This window comes from Chenopodium album, chromosome 23 (assembly GCF_948465745.1).
Source record: "Chenopodium album chromosome 23, dcCheAlbu1.1, whole genome shotgun sequence".
Lineage (NCBI taxonomy): Eukaryota > Viridiplantae > Streptophyta > Magnoliopsida > Caryophyllales > Amaranthaceae > Chenopodium > Chenopodium album.
The window spans coordinates 26224737-26246117 of record NC_137856.1 but is presented as its reverse complement, the minus strand read 5'-3'; the positions used below and the strand labels follow the sequence as shown (position 1 = coordinate 26246117).

The window sequence follows — 21381 nt, the reverse complement described above, 5'->3', positions numbered from 1 at the left end:
CCTTAGGTAGTTGGGACTACATAGAAATACCAGAAGACGAGGCTTTAGAATTGGCTTTAAATAATAATAAAGGAATCGTAGAAAAAATAGAAGAAGAAAATGAGTATCATGAAGAACTTGAGGATAGCGAATTTGAAGAAGAAAATTATGAAGTAATAAATAATATGATGAAAGGAGAAGAGTTAGAAAATTCATAATCATATGACAATGATGAGGATAAAAGCAAAAAACTATAGGTCAATTAAAAAGAGCTGGGTATTCATTTGAAGATAATGACCTAGATCAGATAAATAAAGAAAGCTGGAATTTCCCACAAATTACTAAGAATAAAATATATAAAACTTCTTTCTTTAAAACTAGAACAAAATATGTATGTGAAGAAATGGAAGGGAATATAGTAATCGAAGATTGTGAACAAAAGGCAGCCGAAATTAATATCATAAACTGGTAAAGTACTGAGAAACATAAAGAAAAAGGAAATTATAGCTATATTTGTATTGGTGCAGTATAAGTATACATACGTTTATGACTGAATAATTACAAGATTTTGGCAAGGATGTTAAATGCTTGAGTTTTATTTGTGATATTAGACATAAAGAGTTTTATGATTAAATAATTAGTGGTATGACATGTAACTTAAGTCAAAGAACGATAAGCTATATATGTGAATCTAGATATTATGTGAGCTTAGAAGATTCATTTGCGTCAAAAATTTTAGCTATCAAGCTATTAACAGAAGGAGTAAAGATGCATAAAGGAACACGACCCATACATATACCATGGAAGGCGGTTTATAAGTTGGTAAACACTATAGACTCATCTTTTAAGAAACAAGTAGTCGATGCTCAAAAACACGAGCAACGAGGAGACCCTAAAAAAAATTACACCTATAAATATAAATCCTAACGAAATTGAAATTGAAAAAACTTGGGAGGAATTCTTTATGAATCCTCCAGTTAGTAATAGATCAAGTAAGATGTTAATTGATGATTCAGGATTACTTCATATCGGGATGACTACAAATCCTAAAATACAGATAAATATGAGTCTTAAAACACCTAGTCTAAGTAGACAAAATGCAACAATAATAAAGATGAAAAAACAAGGCGAGAAAAAGCCAGAAGAGGATGAAGAAGAAATATTAGTTTTAAAAAAAAAAACTAAATGAAAAATATGAGAGTAAAAAAAGCCTTAAAACAACCGGCAAGACATAGCATTGACATGGGTTCATATTCTAATTTAGAGTTAAATGAAGATCCAAATATCCTATTGATAAAAGAAAAGTAATTGGATATAAGACCAAAACTGTGAGTGCACCAGTATATGAATATGAAGTTAATATGCAAATGAAAGCTTGTAATGAAGTAACAAGTACTAATCCAAATAGCATTAATATTCCAATTGATATATGCATTGAAGATTATAATAAATATAAATTATGTGCATATATTGATAATGGATGTTCTACATGTTTTGGAAAAAGATCATTATTTCCAGAATTTTTGTTGAAAAAGGCTAAAAATCCTATGCAAGTTAGAATTGCTAATAATAGTGTCATGATGCATACGAAAATAATTTGAAGAATTACCAATAAAAACTGGAGGAGTTTAATCTGTTATTCCTATTATATGGGCAACTGATCAACCTAGCCATGATATGATAATATGAAATAACTTTCAAATGTTTTACTCTATATGCACTCAAACCATTGATCAAATTATCTTTACTATTAATGGTCATTCTGTTCCTATACAAAAGATAACAAAGGCTTATACTCATCAGACTATGGAATTTATGCGCAGCCAGCTTGGTGATAGGGTTACACCTACACAAAGAGAGGTTGCACTTAGAATCTCTGAGTGTGATTCATCATTAATAGATCAGATTAATAAGCAGCAAGAAAAATTATGTGAAAAACTATATTCCATACATCCATTAAAATATTGGGAAAAGGATAAATCATTTGTTAAGGTAACTCTAACAAATCCTAATAAGTTTATTAGAGTAAGTGGTTTATAACTACCAAGACATATTAGAATTCGATGAACAAATAAAAGAATTATTGAATAAAAAGTTACTTAGGAATTGCAAGAGCCCTCACAATAGTCCAGCATTCATGGTAAGAAATCATGCAGAAGAAGAAAGAGGAAAAGCTAGAATGGTCATTAATTACAAACAATAATTAAATGACAATACTATTTCTGATGGCTATTACATTCCTAATAAAATTGTGTTATTTAATAGAATACAAGGAGCCACATAGTTTTCCAAAATGGATTGTAAGAGTGGTTATTGGCAAATTAAAATGGAAGAAGAAAGTATTCCATTAACTGCATTTAGTGCCCCTCAAGGGCATTATGAATGGTTAGTGATGCCTTTTGGGTTAAAAAATGCTCCACATATATTTCATAGAAGAATGGATAATATTTTTAGAGAACTTAATCATTGTTGTTTGGTTTACATAGATGATATTCTAATCTTCTCAATAGACTTAGAGCAGCATAAGAATGATCTTTAAGCTGTAACTCAAAAATGTGCTGAGTATGGTATAATCCTTGGAAAAGATAAATGTGTATATGCTAAACAAGAAATTGAGTTATTAGGATTAGAAATTAAAGTAGGACAAATAATATTGCAAAAACATATTCTAGAAAAGATTGAAAAATTCCCAGATAAGATTGAAGATAGAAAACGACTAGAAAGATTTCTAGGATGTTTAACCTATGCTTCTGATTTCATTGAAAATCTTTCTCTGTTAAAGAAACCATTACAACAAAAACTTAAGAAAGAAATAACTTGGAATTGGAAGGAAAGTGATTCTAAAATTGTTCAAAATTTAAAAGCTATGTGTAAAGATCTTCCTATACTAACACTACCTACTACCTACTAGTGAATTGAAGATGATTTAATCCTTGAGACAGATGCTACTAATGACCACTGGAGTGCTGTATTTAAAGTCAAAGAAGGAGAAAGACTTTGCAGATACAATAGTGGAAGTTTTAATAAAGCCGAGTTAAATTATCCCACAATGCAAAAGGAAATCCTTGCAGTTATTAGAGGAATCGAGAAGTTCTTAATCTTCTTAGCCCTGAACAGTTCTTAATAAGAACATATTGCAAAGGCATACTTGGTTTTGTTAAAAAGAATTTGTCTAATATGCAAGCGCAAGGGAGACTTCTGCGTTGGCAATTATGGCTTAACCGATTCTCTTTTACTGTTGAACATATACAGGGATTGAAGAACTCTCTAGCCGATAGCTTGACCAGAGAATTAGCCAATGGCGAAGAAGCATAAGACATCAGAAAAACCTCCTGCCCATGAACTAGAAAAGATGGAGGTAGAGAGAAAAACTCTTATTAAAGAAAATGATAAAGCAATGGAGCGGTTTTCAAACTCCACTTGGGCCTTGATGGAGGCCATGATTGTTTCATAAAAAAAGAGATCATGAGATGGTTTGATTAAAAGTTGTCATGTAGCAGTTCGAAGGTTCCTAGTGTATGAAGTAATGGCTTATCTTGCGACTTATTCCTGATATTCAGGATATAATATTAAACAAAATAAAAGATAACGATTTTATATTCTGGTAAAATTTAGTTGTATCAAGATCACACAAGTTGTATGATGTTTATGATCTATAGGGAAGTAGAATAATGTTCAACACTAATTCCAGAGTGGGTACTGTGTCAATTCATCCACATTCTCTGGAATGGAGGGCATTGTATGTGGTGGAGCGCTACCGGGATTATGGAATGGTTCATAGCATCATACTATTTCCTGATAATAATACTACTTTCTTTGAGAGACTCACAAAATTCCAGAAATATGTATTTAGGAGAATTTATGATGCAACAAGATATAAAGGACGAAGAGTTGAACAAGTCCAAGTACAAAGTACAAACATTGAAATGGTTGAAGGAATAATAAGCTCTCCACATTTCCTGATCATGTTTGAAGATGTTCATCGCAAAGTCAAAGACCCAATATGTATCCAACAGAGACGAGTAATTAAAGGATCCTACGGAAGCAAGAGCTTATGGATTTTTCTATATTGCTCAGTATCTTAACCAGTTCATAGAAATAAAGGAAGAATCACCAATCATAATACATGTGGGTAATACTACAATAGTAGCACCAGAATGGTTAAAAAAAAATGAGAAAATACAAGTTAATATCCTATATAAACAAAAGTTGTTAATATAGGGGTATAAAAGTCATTTTCGTTAGTTATTTACGGACAAGACTGTAAATTCAGCAACTTTATTAGACCTTCAAGCCTTCAACCATGGAAATCTGCTTCAACAATGGAGTTTAATGTCCCTTCTTCACCACCACTACAATTGCCGCTTACCACAATGAACCACTGAAAAAATCATGATATGAGCAATTTAATAGTTAAATGGTCTTTACCTTCTTCAATTTTTTTCAAACCCCACCGAATTGAAGCTTTCTTCAAGCTCTAACAGATGCTCCATTGTTAAAGACCAGGTACCCTCGACAATATCTACCATTTTGGGCTAACCATTCCCTTAATTTGTGTATTTTTTTCTTAGGGTTTTCTTTAAATTTGGCGGCAAAGCCGCCGTCGGGCATCGTGTCCGCGTTTATGGAAGAAGGGGTTGTTAGTGGTGTTGATGGAGAAAAAAGAAGCAAGTGTATTGTGCCATTTTTTTTGATGAAATTTGTCTACTGTGTGAGTTTAAAGGAAGAAGATGAATGAAATATTTTTTTTTATTGTTGATACTAACATAGTTTGTTAATATAGGATATTAACTTGGTCTGGCTCTTAAAAAGATATTTAGAAGGAGTGTTACATGATGAATCAGTGTATGATTATCTTGAACAAGTTGAAGCTGGGAGATATTTATCCTTAGAGGGAAAAGAGCACTTATGTGATATCTTTGTCACATGGGATGAATCGTATGCTGCCAAATGTGTGATGGATCTCGGTATTGAAAAAGACAACCAAATGTATGTCCATTATGAAGAGAGTAAAGATAACGAAGGTGGTCTACAAAATATGATGGAGTCCTGAGTTCACACCAGCAATAATGTATTCCACTATAACTGTTGAAGCACGTTTTATTTGTTCTAAAGAATCTTTAGAAAAGGAGTGAACGATATTCACTTGCTGAGTCATGGTTTTCTGTAAGCCATAGAAAGTTTCGGTGACCTTTGCGAGCCTTCCCCTATATAAAGGGTATTAGGCAAAGAAGTGGAGGCAGAGTTGGAAGAGTTAGCTAGAGAATTCCTCTGAAAGCATTAAAGAGTTCTCTAGAGAAAAATACTCACCTTAAGAGACAGATTGGTTCTCCATCTCTCTTAAAGTAGAGAAAACTCTAGTTCGACTTATGTCTGTTTAAGCTTTTAGTTAGTGTGTTGTAATATATGAGTGTTGTAATCTTTTCAAGTTAAATAAAAGTTAGTTCAAGAAGGGAACGTTATCCCCTTGAACCTTATATATCAAATGAATTATCTTTCTGTTTAAGAAGTTCCATCATAAACACAATAAGAATTGTTTGATTAGAGACTACGGTCTAAGATAGGAAAAGAATTAGATTTGTGTTGTGCCTGATCTAAGGAAGACATGGTTTGAGGTTAGCTACCTTGGTAAAGCCGGAAGCTCAAGACACAAGAGGTTCCATTGTCGACTAAGTTCAAGCATTGGTCAAAACTCTCTAGTTAAAGAATTATTATTGCGAAGCATGGTGGGCTGTTAAACTGTAAAAATAATTTATTTTGATGTATAAGCAATAGAGTTGTGATAACTAGTACCGTTAAAAGTCATCAATCAAGAAACAAGTGAACATTAATTGATATTAATATATAAATAGTATTACATAAAGGTTCGTTAGTATCTAAAGACATACTAGTAAGTGTCGGTTAAAGTACAAGTGGACCCTACTTAGTAGAGTCCAAGAGGACTCAAGTAGGTAGAGACCAAGAAAAGCTCGGGAGTATATCATAAAATCTATATAGCTAGTAGTCTCCTAACTTCTTAAGATCTAGGGCAATAGAAGTACAACCTAAAACTTTGGTTCTTACCCTAAAATCCATAGTGATCTCATAGTAACCGAACAAGTAAAAGCAACGACTAGGCACCTCTCTGGCGCGTAAATGCGTAATCAACGCGGTGATGACAAAACAACCCAAAACAAAACTCCATCTAAAATCAATCAACATTAATAAACAAATAACAAAACAAAATAAAATTACTCTTTCCAATTTCTTCTTCACTTTTCTCACCAATTCTCAACTTTTCAACCCACAAAATCCTTCCAAAATTCCCAGATTTCAATCTCCAAAACCTCTTCAATCTCCCAAATCTTCCCATTTTCCACTAATCAAAAATGGGGATTTCATTATCTTCCGGAAGAAGAAGCCAAAACCACCATCAACACCACCATCATCCACCTTACTACCACCCAAATCCACCGCCTCAACCGCCGCCACCACCGCCGTACTACTACCACCCATCTTCCACCTCTACTTCGGCTTCGGCCGCCGCAATCGCTGATCCTTCAACTCTTCCTCTCCCTCATCCACCGCCGCCTCCACCGCTGCCGCCGCAACAACAACCATTGGAGAACAACAACTATGTTTATGTGTCTTCCACCCCATACCCAACAACCCATTACCAGTATCAACACCCACCTGCAATTCAGTCCAATTATTGCTTTTCTGGGTGGTCTAATTCATATAATTACCCAAATCAGATGATGGGTCGTCCCAATTTTCCTTATATTCCTGCTAATTATGGAAATGGAAATGGGTGGCATCAGATGAGGTACCCAGTTCCACAATCGCAGGTTCCGCCGCCTTATGTTGAGCATCAGAGTGCTAAGGTGGTGAAGAATGATGTTAATGTTCATAAGGATACCATTAAGCTTCAAGTTGATGAGAATTACCCTGATCATTTCTTGGTTTCTTTTGTTTTTGATGCGCAATATGATGGCAGGTTTGTTAATCTTTCTTTGCTTGAATTTTTTTTATGGGTTTTTGATTGTTTTCTTGTTGATTAGGGTAGGGTATTGAATATTGATTGTTTTCTTGTATTGAATTAAATTGAATGACTAGAGTAGGCGAAACAATGTTGCATTTAGCTTGTTTGATTGTATATAGTTGTAAAATGGGTTTAATAGGGAGGCGAATTGGTTTGAGTTTGGAGTGTGATGTTAAGTAATGATCAAGTGCAATGTGAGTGGGAATTGGCTTATGGTGATGCTAAGGTGAAAAGTTGAGATAGGTAATTGATAGTAGAGCTACTTTTGTTGGCTGCATGAATGGATTATAGTCTAGAGTATCTATAGTATGACTAAAGTCGATAATTTGATATCCCTCGAGGTTTCTTTTGGGTATAAGAGGTGAATTTTGTAAGATAATCACATTTTGTGTGTGTGTGTGTGTGTGTGTGTGTGTGTGTGTTGTGTGAACAATGTGCCATATCATAATTTATCTAGGTAGAATGTTTTCGCCAATGATTTGATCAATCTCATGTTCCGTGTTCGGATATTGACTTGTCTATCGGTTTTTGTATGGATTGAATGATTGAATTAGGCATTTAGGCTTCCTGTAAGCTTAATTGACGCCCTCTAAGCACCGTTAAGAGAGCTGATACTTTGAGGGTTGTTCTATTTGTGTTTTCACCCTGAATGATAGAGGCTTAAAAGACTTTCTGGTGGGGCATATTTTATGAAGTATGAACCCATACAAGGTGTTTCTGCTATAGTTTGTGTTAAAATATTATTATAACATATATAAAATATGCTAGTGATTGACTATTGTGGTAATTATGCATATATATTATTATAACCTCAATGAATCTCATATATAGAATGCAAAATAAGTCAGTTTGCTTATGCTATATCCTATGGAGTACCTAAATATCTAGCTGGATGGTGTAGGCCTCCTAGACCCTAGCATTCATATACTCATACAATACTTATTTTGACTACCTGTTGTGCTGTTAAAAGTCTATGCTGGATTCAATCTTCAGATTTTTACTCATTTATCTATTTTTCCGTATAAGGTCTTAGATTATATGTGCTAGATAGGGTGGTAATGTTGGGTATTAAGGTGAGGAGGGAGGACTTAACTAATGAATTTACAAATGTTATCTTTGTTTCAAAGTTGCGGGACTGACAAGATTATTTGTTACATAGTTACAGGGCTGTGCCTGTCAGACCAATAAAGCCATGACCCCCTTCCCCTCCCCCCTTTTTTTTCCAATCCATGGTGTCTTGTTTGTAATAGCAGTATGACCTGGCTCTTGATTATTTTATCTCCTTGTGAACTTCTTATTTGTGGATAATTACTATGAACTGATACTTGGGGTTTGCTACATCTTTTGACAGCATTACTATCTATTACTTTGCAAAGGAGGACAAAGAAACCTGTACGTTTACTCCGGCATATCCTGAGGCAATCAGCTCAGTTAAAGTCCCTTTCCAGAAGGGGTTTGGGCAGAGATTTTGCCAGGCTACTGGCACCGGCGTGGACTTGGGATTCTTTGATCTGGAAAGTCTTGGGAAGCCATCAGAAGATGATGTCTTTCCACTTGTCATATATGCTGAAGTATACTCATCTCACGATGCAGATAATGTGCCAGGAGAATCTCTAGTAGAGGATTCTCCCAGGGTACAGGTTACTCAAGCTATTATTGAGAAAAAGAATGAAGGTTCCTTTCAAGTAAAAGCAATCAGGCAAATTTTATGGATTGATGGTGTTCGTTATGAACTTCGTGATTTATATGGAATAGGAAATTCATCTTCAGAAACCTTTAATGATGATGAACCAGGGAAAGAATGTGTAATATGCATGACCGAGCCCAAGACTACAGCTGTAATGCCTTGCCGGCATCTGGTAAGAGTTTACTCAAACATGATTAAGTATATATGTGACATGATATTGTGAAATGATTGTAGTTTATACTTGCCTGATAATCCATCCCCTTTATATCCCTTCTATATTTTGCAATGATATTAACGCATACATTTCCCAAACATTTATAAGGAGTTATTCATTAGCCTTGCAACGACCAATCAACCACCACCTCCTAGCAAGGGATCTCTTCTTTGAAGTACTTTTTGTTAGTCATCAGTGCAAGTTTCATAAATGGGTTTTGAAAGAGGCTAGGTTTGACAAGATAGTGAGGTCTTAAGATTTAGATGCCTGTGTGTGTTTTTGTGATTCGTAGATGCAGCTTTTCATCAGTGGTGTAAGTGTTTGAGAGTTCTCTAATAGTGGAAGTCATGGAGAGTTTTCCAGGCAACACAAATTATTTTGTGTAATGTTGCTGTTTTATGTGATTAATTAATTATACAATTTGCTGACAAGCATTATATTAATTCGGATTAGCACACTGTACAACCATAAGAAGGAAAATCTTCTGACTCTTCCTCCATGCTTAGAAAACCTCCAATGAAGGAGTGCTTCACCTATACCTTCAGGGAATGCTATTCCTATTGTTATTTTCACAATTATTATCATTCCCACTGCTTGATGGCACCCCCATGAGTTGTTCTTGTAAATTTTTCTTCTACACTCAAGCCACTCACCCTTCTAATACATCATACATGTATGTATTAATTTTGTTTTAACTTTGTACAAGGTTATGTCCAAAAAGAAAAAATATAAAAAAAACCTAACGCATCATTGTTAAGGTCAAAAATCCAATCACCTATATATAGTGCACTATGATATTCCTTTTTACCCCTTCTATCTTGGTCAATATTTGTTACCCTTGCCTTCTTTTAATGTCATTATTACGTAACTCCCTGTTTTCCAAATCGATACCTTCTAATGTTGGAATGTCTAACTCACCGCAGCGACACAGTCTGTTCTCTTTCATCTTTTCATAATTGCATCTCTTTTCATGTTACTACGCATCCACCTTAACATGCACATCTTTTCCACATTCATTATCCAAACATGATATTTATTGAAAGCTAAATTTTTTGACCCATATTTGGAACATCCTTAAAAAAGTTCTTCAACTTGAGAAACACATTATTGTCACTTCTCTCCATTTGAGTCATCCAGACTTGGTCTTTTGCAAAACATATTGATCAAGATCTTTATTTTTGTAGACATTAGACCTTAAATACCCGCTCAATGAAGGTACATTTTTTCATCCAGTTTCACCTCTTGATTGGAATCCTCTTTCAAACCAAATTTTCACTCTAGCTTTATGTTTTACCATGACTGAGTTTCGACCATCGAGTTTGCCAGTCTTGACCCTTTGCTATTCTAACTTATTTTTAACAACTACTCTAAAACCATATAATCGAAAAGTATCTTCTGCAACATCATACACCGTGAAACTGCAATACATCAACAACCACCCGTGAACTTGGTTTACAGCAGGAGACACAAAAAGAAGCAGCCACTTACAAGCTACAACACTAAGCCATAAGCCACTGCCGAGAGGAGAAACAGAGGACCGTTGGGAGACAAGCAGCTTTTGGGTATTTTGTTTGTATTGTTTGTATTGCACTAATTTGGTGAGAAGACAAGAGTAGTTAAATGTATTAATTAAGGCTATGTGCCATTTTTAGTAATGTAATTGTAGTATAAGAAGTAAGAGAATAGTAGGAGAGGGGTATGTAGAAAATTGTAAGGACAAACTTGGAGAGTTATGGCCTAAAGCCATATTTATCTGTTGAAGCTTTCAGCTTAGCAATCAAACATCAACTTTTCGAATTAATTTATTGTCTCAAACGCTAGTCCGTTGCACTTGGTATCAAAGCAGGATGCCGCCGACGCCGTTGAAGGTGACTCCGGAGAGGGTGGCCGCACTGGAAGAGATTCTCGAGAAGGTCGGAGAGGGAGAAAACTCAATCCAAAACGCACTGACCCGGAAGCAGGATCAGTTCATAGAGGAGATGAGGGCGATGATGGCGGCGATGCAAAACAGAGAGATAAACCAACCCTTTGGAGAGGGCAATTTCGGGGAAACACCGCTAGTGGGTGGTGGCCTTAGGTTTGGCAACTGGGACCCCGGCGCGGGTGGCGGAGTTCGGAAACACAACCAAGACAATCGCGAAGGGGGTGGAAATTGGCGCTATCGTAAGTTGGAGATGCCGTCCTTCAATGGTTCCGACCCCGACGGTTGGATTCTCCGGGGAGAGCAATTCTTCGAATTTTACGGGCTGACGGAGACGGAGAAGCTACAGGCCGCGGTGGTGGCGATGGACGGAGACGCTCTCTTGTGGTATCAATGGGAGAGTAGGAGGAGACCCATGGTTGGGTGGGAAGACATGAAGAGTCGGGTCTTGAACCAGTTCCGGCCAGTGAATTCGGGGACCCTACACGAGCAGTGGTTGGCGGTGGAGCAATTGACGACGGTCGTGGAGTATAGGCGGTTGTTCATAGAGAAGGCATCTCCCCTGTTGGATGTTCCCGAAAGCATAATGAAGGGTCAGTTCATCAATGGCTTGAAGGAGGAGATTAAGGCGGAGATCCGAATGTTAAACCCGCTCACTCTTGAAGACGCCATGGATCTGGCGATCCGGGTCGAAGAAAGGAACCGGGTCAGCAGCCTTAGGAAGTCGGGTGGGGCTTTCTCAAAACCGGGACCGTATTCGTACTTTAATCGGAGCCCTGCAGCCACAATTTTGGGAGCTGGACCAACCCACAAAACAACAACCACAACCAGCCCATCAGTTCCTAGCCCAATTCGTTCCAGCCCAACTACGCACCAAACACACAACCCAACCCAGTCCATACAACACTCAACTTCTTCTGTTAACCAACCTTCACCATCTTTTTCCAACCGACCAAACTCCAGCACCACCAGGTTTAACGGGGAAGTCCGGCGACTCTCCGATAAGGAAATTCAAGATAAAAGAGCAAGGGGGCTTTGTTTCCATTGTGACGGTAGATGGACGGGTCCTACCCATGTGTGTCCCGCTAAGGGGCTTAGCGTATTGATGGTGGAGGAAGAGGAGTTCGCGGCCGTGGAGGCGCCGGAGCCTGAGAGTAAGGTGACGCCGGTTGCGGTGTCCATGAATTCAATCGTGGGATTATCTAACCCAAAAACAATGAGACTCAAGGGAAAAATCAAGGGACAATCGGTGGTAGTTATGATTGACCCGGGAGCCACGCTCAATTTTATATCACTAAGGACCGTGGAGAGCCTAGGATTGAGCGTTTCCGGCGACGCTAGATTTGGTGTCTCACTTGGGAATGGGGAAAATATCAAGGGCAAGGGGCAATGCAAGGGGGTACGTGTGGAGTTAGGGGATGGAGTAGAGATAGAAGAAGATTTTTTACCTCTTAAACTAGGCAATTCGGATGTGATCATGGGTATTCAATGGCTTGAAAAATTGGGAACCGTGCTCACCAATTGGAAGTCGCAAGAGATGAGCTTCTCCATGAACGGGAAGACTATGGTGGTTAGAGGAGATCCTAGCTTAGTGAAATCGGGCATCACCCTCAAGGCTATGATCAAAACTTTGAGGAAACAAGAAGGGGGCGTTTTGGTGGAGATGAACATGATTGGGCAGCAGGTTGATGGCCCAAGAGAGGATGGGCCTCATGAGAGTGGGCCGCCAGAATTCTTGAAGGAGGTGCTAGAGGAGTTTGCATGGGTTTTTGAGAGTCCAAGTGGGCTTCCTCCAAGTAGAGGCCATGAGCATTCCATAGTTCTCAAGGAAGGGAGTAACCCAATTAGTGTTAGGCCTTACCGATATCCTCAATTCCAAAAAGACGAGATCGAGAAACTTATCGGTGAAATGTTACAAGCCGGTATCATAAGGCCTTCCACGAGCCCTTTCTCAAGCCCGGTGCTACTAGTCAAGAAAAAAGATGGATCGTGGAGATTTTGTGTGGACTATCGGGCTCTCAATAAGGAGACCGTTCCGGATAAATATCCAATTCCGGTGATCGATGAACTACTAGATGAGCTTCATGGGGCTCGATTGTTCTCAAAGCTTGACCTTAAGGCCGGATATCATCAAATCCTAGTGAGGCCGGAAGATACCCACAAAACCGCGTTTAGAACGCATGAAGGGCATTACGAATTCCTCGTCATGCCTTTTGGACTCACAAATGCTCCGGCCACCTTCCAAGCTCTCATGAACGAGGTATTCCGACCTTATCTTCGTAAATTCGTACTAGTCTTTTTTGATGATATATTAGTGTATAGTGCTTGTGAAAAGGATCATGTTGCTCACGTTAAATTGGTGTTAGCTACACTTAAGAAGCACTCACTGTTTGCAAATCTAAAAAAATGTGAGTTTGGGAAGCCCAAAGTGGCTTATTTGGGCCATGTCATTTCTAGTGAAAGGGTTGCAATGGACCAAGAGAAAGTGGGCTCCATGATCACTTGGCCCACACCGAAATCTTTGAGGGACTTAAGGGGCTTACGGGATACTACAGGAAATTCATCCATCAATATGCCCACATTACAAGACCTCTAACAGAGCAATTAAAAAAAGATAATTTTGGTTGGTCGTCAGCAGCCGAGGAGGCGTTTCAAGCCCTCAAGCAAGCAATGGTTACAGCTCCAGTATTAATTATGCCAGATTTTTCGAGGGAATTTGTGGTGGAGTCCGATGCTTCGGGCTACGGTCTCGGGGCGGTGTTGATGCAAGAAGGGAGGCCGGTGGCTTTCTTTAGCAAGGTGCTCGGCCCTAGAGGTCAAGGCAAATCGATTTATGAAAAGGAACTCATGGCGGTGTGTCTAGCCGTTGAGAAGTGGAAGCACTATTTGTTGGGTCGGAAATTCGTGATTCGGAGCGATCAACAAAGTCTCAAATACATAGCCGAACAACGAGAGATCGGAATGGAATTTCAGAAATGGGTGCGCAAATTGGTGGGATTTGATTTTGTGTTGCAATACAAGCCCAGAGTGGCCAATCGGGTGGCTGACGCACTCTCAAGGCGCGGCGGAAGTGAAGGGGAAGCAACAGGGGAAGCGTGTAATGCCTTGTTGGTAACACATAAGGTAGAGTGGGATGCCTTGCATAAAGAAATCGAAGAGAGTAGTGAGATTCAAAAATTGAAGGCTGAAGTGGAGCAGGGGCAGGGGCCTCGTGGTTATTCAGTGGAGAATCACAAGCTACTGTATAAGGGCCGAATTGTTTTGCCGCGAGATTCCGCAAATAAGGCGGCCTTGCTGCGGATTTATCACGATTCCCCGGAGGGAGGTCACATCGGTGAAACGAAGACTTACTTGAAGTTGGGTTCGGATTGTTTTTGGGGTGGAATGAGGAAAGACGTGGCAGCATACATACGAGAGTGTTCAGTTTGTCAACGAAACAAACACTCCCAACAATCGCCCGCGGGGTTGTTGCAGCCACTACCCGTCCCGGAGAGGATATGGGAAGATATTAGTATGGATTTTATCGAGGGGTTGCCACGATCGAAAGGGATTGACACGATCTTTGTAGTAGTAGATAGATTATCGAAGTACGCCCATTTCATAGGGCTTAAACACCCATTCACCGCCTATACGGTGGCCGAGGTGTTTGTGAGAGAGGTCGTGAGACTCCATGGTATTCCTTCAAGTATAGTTTCTGACCGGGACCGAGTATTCTTAAGCATTTTTTGGAGGGAATTGTTCCGATTACAAGGCACGGAGCTTAAGCGAAGCACGTCGTACCACCCCCAAACTGACGGGCAAACGGAGGTGGTAAACAAACGGCTCGAAACCTACCTAAGATGCTTTGCAAGTGGGCAGCCTAAAGCATGGGCTAAATGGCTTCCTTGGGCTGAGTACTCGTATAATACGACACCTCATGCCTCCACCCAAGTGACTCCATTTTTGGCGGTGTATGGGAGGGAACCACCCAAGTTAATTCGAGTGGGCACAGGGCAAACCACGGTGGGAACGGTTGATGAGGTTTTGCAGGAGAGAGACTTGATGTTGGATGAGTTAAAATGGAATCTGATGCGTGCTCAGCAAATTATGAAAAAAAATGCGGATGGGAGGCGTAGGGATGAGGAATTTCAAGTAGGGGATTTCGTCTACCTCAAGCTCCAACCCTATCGTCAGAGGTCATTGGCAAGAAGGCCATTTGAGAAGCTCGCCGCGCGATTCTATGGTCCTTATGAGATAGTGCAGCGTGTGGGAGAGGTAGCCTACAAATTACTCCTTCCCGAGCAATGTCGCATTCACCCTGTTTTCCATATCTCTCAATTGAAGCGTGCTGTTGGGGATGCGCCTATTTCTACCACCATACCCACTCAGCTAACCCCGGAGTTGGACTTAGTGTTGGAGCCAGAGCAAGTGTTGGAGGTGAGGCGCAAAGGGGGGGAGAACAACAGCATTGAAGTATTAATCAAGTGGTTAGGAGTGCCCGAGTTCGAGGCCACATGGGAGGAAGCCAATGCCATCAAAGAGCACTTTCCGCATTTCCACCTTGAGGACAAGGTGGCGCTTTTGGGGGGCGGTATTGCAATACATCAACAACCACCCGTGAACTTGGTTTACAGCAGGAGACACAAAAAGAAGCAGCCACTTACAAGCTACAACACTAAGCCATAAGCCACTGCCGAGAGGAGAAATAGAGGACCGTTGGGAGACAAGCAGCTTTTGGGTATTTTGTTTGTATTGTTTGTATTGCACTAATTTGGTGAGAAGACAAGAGTAGTTAAATGTATTAATTAAGGCTATGTGCCATTTTTAGTAATGTAATTGTAGTATAAGAAGTAAGAGAATAGTAGGAGAGGGGTATGTAGAAAATTGTAAGGACAAACTTGGAGAGTTATGGCCTAAAGCCATATTTATCTGTTGAAGCTTTCAGCTTAGCAATCAAACATCAACTTTTCGAATTAATTTATTGTCTCAAACGCTAGTCCGTTGCAGAAACCTCATCTTGTGTGGACCTCACCTACTTATTAATAATCACTGCAAAGAGAAAATGACATGTACAAATCCTTTATGTAACTTAACTGTAATGGAAAATCCTTTTGAAAATTTTTGCTTATGTAAAAATTTATTTCTCATATTCTTGTACATGTTCTTTATTATGCTGGTAATGTATGCAATATGAACCTTTCATTGCCAATGTCTATCAAAGCATGTCTTTTGTTACTTTGTCTTATGCCTTCTTGATATCAATTAATGACGTGCTCTAGTTCATTTTCTATACACAACTTAAACAACAACAATACAACTTGACGGGCTGTCAAATTGGGTTTTTAAAACATTTCCAAGCACTCAATCACCGTTTTCCATACTTTATGGTATTAACCTTTAGTTTAATATCCCTTAATAGTGGTTTAGAGCATATTCGTTGTTCTTGTTCACCAAAGTTCTCTTCGTCTATTGCACTGGTAGATTGTTGGTTCTCTCTCTGTTCTATTTGAAAGAGTTTTGCTAACCGCTTAACACAAACCTTGCCTAATCATTTCCGCACTTATATAGTTTTCCATCTGAGGTAGCTAATTTACATATATTATTATCTTCCCTGCCTTATCCAATTATTTTTTCTTTGAATACTTCATATATGGTTTCTAGCTAGTTACTGGAGCGCTTCAGATTTTCTCAAGTATTCATGTCAGATTAGAACTCAATTTTGTTTGTGAATATGCCGGATTGAATGTCAGTGCTTTCATTTCTTAAACCAACCCTGGTAGTGGATTATATTTTTGTTAAAAAAGCTATTATTAAAAATAGTATGTATAAATAATCTTAGAATAACAAACCTCTGCTGTTTTGGTTCTTTTCTTTCCCAAAAAAATCTCTAAAGTATATAATCTGACATGGTTGTCAACCAAGGATTTACTGCTTTAGCAAGGGAAAATTTATCATTTTCTAACCTGTAGAGAATGAAATTCTCTCTCTTGCATGCTGCTACATGGATATGGACACCAATTTCATATTGAACTAAAACATATATTCTTCAGAACTTAGACTTATGAGTCTGCAGTTAGTATCATTGTCCAAGTAACAAATTCCCAATCAATTTTATGATTTTGGAGATCCATCCCTTTTAACGCCACCAACCTAATCCAATCTTAACCTCTTCTAATTTCTCCTACATTCATAGTGTACTTGGAAACTTGTGTTTATGTGTCTGAGACGCTCAACTAATGCCCTTGCCCCCTCCCTCCCGGGAGGATGCTTCCATTCACATTTTCATTGACTCTGACTCCTCCTTTCTGCCCTCGTAACTTGCTGCTGAGTCTGCTGACCATGCAGCTGCTTAGTTGTTGCATTATCTCAGCAAATCTGATTCCTACGGCTCTAGTATACTTACTGACTGACGGACTGACTGTTATCTGCTGCCTCTGGTTGATAACTTCCCATGTCTCTCTGCTTCGGATTCTTATCTGCTTTGTTCAGTACTTTTGGGTGTATGCAGTTTCTTCTTCTTTTTATTATTTTTTTATATTTTATTTTTTTAATGCTTGTGCTATCTTTTATTGCTTTCAGTCCTCTTTTGAATGTTTGTGTCATTGGTTCTTGAGGACTTGTTCAACTTGTAGATTTAGGATTTTTTCTGAACTCATTTTTAACATGATTTGCAATCTTAAGTGGAACTACTGCTAGGATTCTCTCTCCTTTTTCTTTTCTTCTTTTTCTTTTTTTTTTTTTTTTGTGTGTGTGTGTGTGTGTGTGTGGGGGGGGGGGGGGGGGGGGGCTTTTTTAGTGCTTTCTATCTTTATTAAAAGACCATGCATTTTCCACTAGATCGATGGAGTGTGTGAGATGCTTGAAGAGGCTCAATTGGAAGATGATAGAGAATGCACCACAATTTTTTTTTTTAGACAAGGATTCTGCACATGCTTTTTAACCACTAGAATTTTGGGAGTCTATTTACAAATCAACTTCTAATGAGTTCATGTGATATTGTGATGTGTATGAATTAAAATATACATTCAGGCCCTATCTGCAAGCTTAAATTGTAATTTAAGAAAGTAGATAGTTTCTACTATATGTTTCATGTAATAGAAATTTGAATTAGCTATCAATGCATGTGTCTTTAATATTTATTATTACTCCTAGAGGAAGGAAGTAACAATTATCTGGATGTATTCATTGGATATTAGCTTTAACAGTGGCATGACATTTTGATTACAAATTTTGTATATTCTATAATTTAATAAAAAAATTTCTCATAACTAAACAGAGTGCTTTCTCATCTGCTGGAACTTTTGTTTAACTTCGTCATGGATTTATTTACTGCTACTACGTACGTAATTTATATAAATTGACTGTAGCTACATTGAGCTGTTACACAATTGCCTTGTGTTGTATAGATCTTTTGGCAATATTGACTTTGAACTTTACATTTAGATGCTGTTATTTTTGGAATATCCTGTTCTCTTCTATTAAGCTTCCTTATTAGGAGACAACAATGTACCTATGAGAGGTCATGGGACAATCAATTCATAGGTAACCCTTTAGGTCTTTGAACCCTCTAAAAAGTTGAAATTGTGTCTCCCTGTAAATTTTGCTTGGTAGAGTTAGGTTTGGTAGAGGCTGTTGTTATAAGTTGTAGAAGTTAGACACAGTATTTCGCATTGCAGAGTTTTACTCATTAGTGTACTAAAGTATGTTTTGGCAACTTAGTCTTGCTTTTTCCTGATGTCTGGCCACTTCCTTTGGATTTCTTGGTTGAAAGTATATTGTTTTAGGTTGCATTCTAAATCAAGATTTGATCAAATTAATGAATCATGCAAGGGTGGGCAAGTAAGCCAGAGATAGCAGTCCAATCTTTGGGGAGATAAGTGCTATCCACCTTTCCATCTCTCTCCACAGTTAAAGCCCGTCAACTCCCAAGCCCAATAATATGTGAAAAATCGAAAAAGGAATGATCAGCTTCCCTGTGCCTTTTTATTTTTGGGCTTGAATCATTACTGCATAGAAATGCCTCACTAAATGAGCTCCACCCATGACATTGGGGAATGAGTTTTCGCTGGTTCACTGTTTAGCTTGTGAATAACCTGACATCTCCTGCTATCGTTTTCTATCTAGGGTCCTTTTCTTCTTTCATTTTCTTTCTAGGAGAAGAGTGCGGGGTGTTCGGGATAGAGTTGGAGTTAAAATTTGTTTCCCTTTTTTTTCTGTGCAGTAAAAGATCCCAATCTGTTTGTATTCTTTTGTTAAGACAAAGTTAAGTTGCTAAGCTTGAAATTTTGCGCTTGTATAGTCGAATGCACTTACTTTTCCTTACAGTAATTATCAATTATAATAGACTGTTAAGAACAAGGAAAGCTCACCAATCACCCCAATTATAGGAGATTAGAACTTGACTGATGTAGGGTAGGCCCGAGGGAGCCACAATTGCAAAATTATATGCCATTTGAGAGTGCAGAACATGCATCTTACAGCTTGTTAAAGTTTGTCACTAGTCTTTTTCTTGCTGTATATTTTGTTTTCTTCTCTGGCTAAATTTTGCTTCTGTTTGCAGTGTATGTGCAGTGATTGTGCTAAAGAGCTGGGGTTACAGTCAAATAAATGCCCAATTTGTCGTCAACCAATTACCGAGCTTATTGAGATCAAGATTAACAATACTAGTAGTCAATGATCTCCTAAAGTCCCTTTTTCCATCTTGAATTTGCCTATATGGTGCTGAAATTGTTCACAGTTCTCCCCACTTAACTTTTGTAATTGTATCTATCCTTGTAATATATCTATAGTATGCGACGTAGTGTGTATCCAATTTATATGTTCATTCTTTATGTGTCAATGCGTGTTCTCTGATGCTGTAATTCAATTGATATAACTTGCCCTTGCATTTTCTGTGTCTATCGTCTCATTTTCTTACTCTAGTATAACTTTTGAGGAGAATTAGAGCTCTCTTTTATCAGCTCGCCAAGTTTATGATAGGTTGCTTCAAGTAGATTGAAAAGAGAAAATTTTATGTGGATCTTTGCCTTGTTATAATTTCTTTATCTTAAGGATTTCATTCTAGCTTTATTTACTAGTTGATTAGTGTATATTTGTAGATGAAAGTTATGTATTATCTTAATTGATCTTTTTATTGTTTGTGCTTTGTAGGGAACAGTCTTTGAAAGTCTCCGGATCTGTTTTATTTATTGGTGAAAATTATGGCTGTTGATTTTTTTTTTTTTTTTTAAGCAATCAAGCTTGATAATCTCTTTCTCTCACCAATGACATGGTAAAATTTCATAAAATATTCATAGATCGAAAAAATAGCTAATGAATAATGATACATAAAAGTTGCATGTAAGCATTTGATACATTTTCTAGAATGGAGTAATGTAAATAATGATAACATTATATGGAGCGCGTTAACTAGTATATTCAATGGTTATAAAGTTTTGACTATTGTATGTAAATTTTTACTGTAATTTTTTTTTTATTTATTATTTATTTTTTTTAATCACTTCGCAACCCTTTCAATAGGGAGGAAACTATCAATTTTTTTTTTTATTTTTTTTTTTTGAAATAAGGAAACTATCATTTATGATTTTATTAAAAACAAAAGTGTGCTCTATGCTATGTTAACATGTAAAAAATATATACAGAGTATATCATAGTGAATTAGTGAGAAATGGGGTACAAAAAAAGTGAGGTTTAAATGGCTAATATTCAATTGTCAATCAATATTACTGTCACTTCCGCGTGACCAAAATTTTAAGTAGTACTTTACTTACTACAAGGACAATTTTGTCAACGCAATACATACTATATATGTTTCTATCATACTCTCTACGTTTTAAATGCTTGTTCCATTTTGCTTATGAAGTTTTCGTACAAATAATATCGCATCCTCCACCCCTTCATCTAAAGATGGTTGTGGGATATGAATAATGATGGGTCATGCTTGCACATTGGGTCTAATCAAGATAAATCAACTGTCTCATGCTGTATTATGCTTTCGTATTTAAGCAAAATTACACTTATTTTACCATAGTAATTTATCTTGTAAGATCACGCCATGTTTATAATAAACGAACTCGGCCCAATATCCTTACCTCGCTTTTCATACTTCAGTATTGTATAATCCAACACCAATACAACGACCTACAAAAAGAATCTTATTGTTAACCCCTTTGTAAAACAAAATCGGGATCTACCCATCAAAATAATAAAAAAAAGACGAAATTGGGATCTAGGCAACTAAAAACTTGAATCACAAGCCATAAAATCCTTAGTTGAATATTCATATTCATAACCCTTTTCTTGATGCCTTGTCTTCTGAGTATTCCATTCCATAATCTTTATGATATACTTTGGATATCTGCTGTAAATACCTAACAAAAGAGTTTCTTCAAAACTACTTTTTATTACCATAACCAAGTGAATGGCACGAAGATTCATGCATTTTGCTGGAGCAATAGTAGTGACTAGTGAACATACTCACTGTCTAAGTGACAGAGAATCATTGCCTTTTTTGCCCTTGTTCTATTTTTCATTCTTTTGAGTTGTGCTAGAAGCCAAAAAGTGAGTAATTTGGCAAGTAT

At 37.7% G+C, this 21381-nt stretch overlaps 1 protein-coding gene across 1 annotated transcript; it reads left to right on the top strand.

Moving 5' to 3' along the window:
* Positions 1-6161: 6161 nt before the first annotated feature.
* On the top strand, positions 6162-19818 carry LOC145608436 (putative E3 ubiquitin-protein ligase LUL4). The gene is made up of 3 exons (XM_081664052.1): positions 6162-6955; positions 8352-8859; positions 19362-19818. Exons 1-3 carry the CDS (start codon positions 6348-6350, stop codon positions 19476-19478), a joined length of 1233 nt encoding a protein of 410 aa, XP_081520178.1. The 5' UTR covers positions 6162-6347; the 3' UTR covers positions 19479-19818.
* The last annotated feature ends 1563 nt before the right edge of the window (positions 19819-21381 follow it).

Bases quoted from the DNA above. Each gene is read 5' to 3' on its own strand.
- LOC145608436 (XM_081664052.1), top strand. From the start codon at position 6,348: ATGGGGATTTCATTATCTTCCGGAAGAAGAAGCCAAAACCACCATCAA. The intron at 6,956-8,351 runs GTTTGTTAATCT...ATCTTTTGACAG, and splicing joins GATGCGCAATATGATGGCAG to CATTACTATCTATTACTTTG. The intron at 8,860-19,361 runs GTAAGAGTTTAC...TTCTGTTTGCAG, and splicing joins TAATGCCTTGCCGGCATCTG to TGTATGTGCAGTGATTGTGC.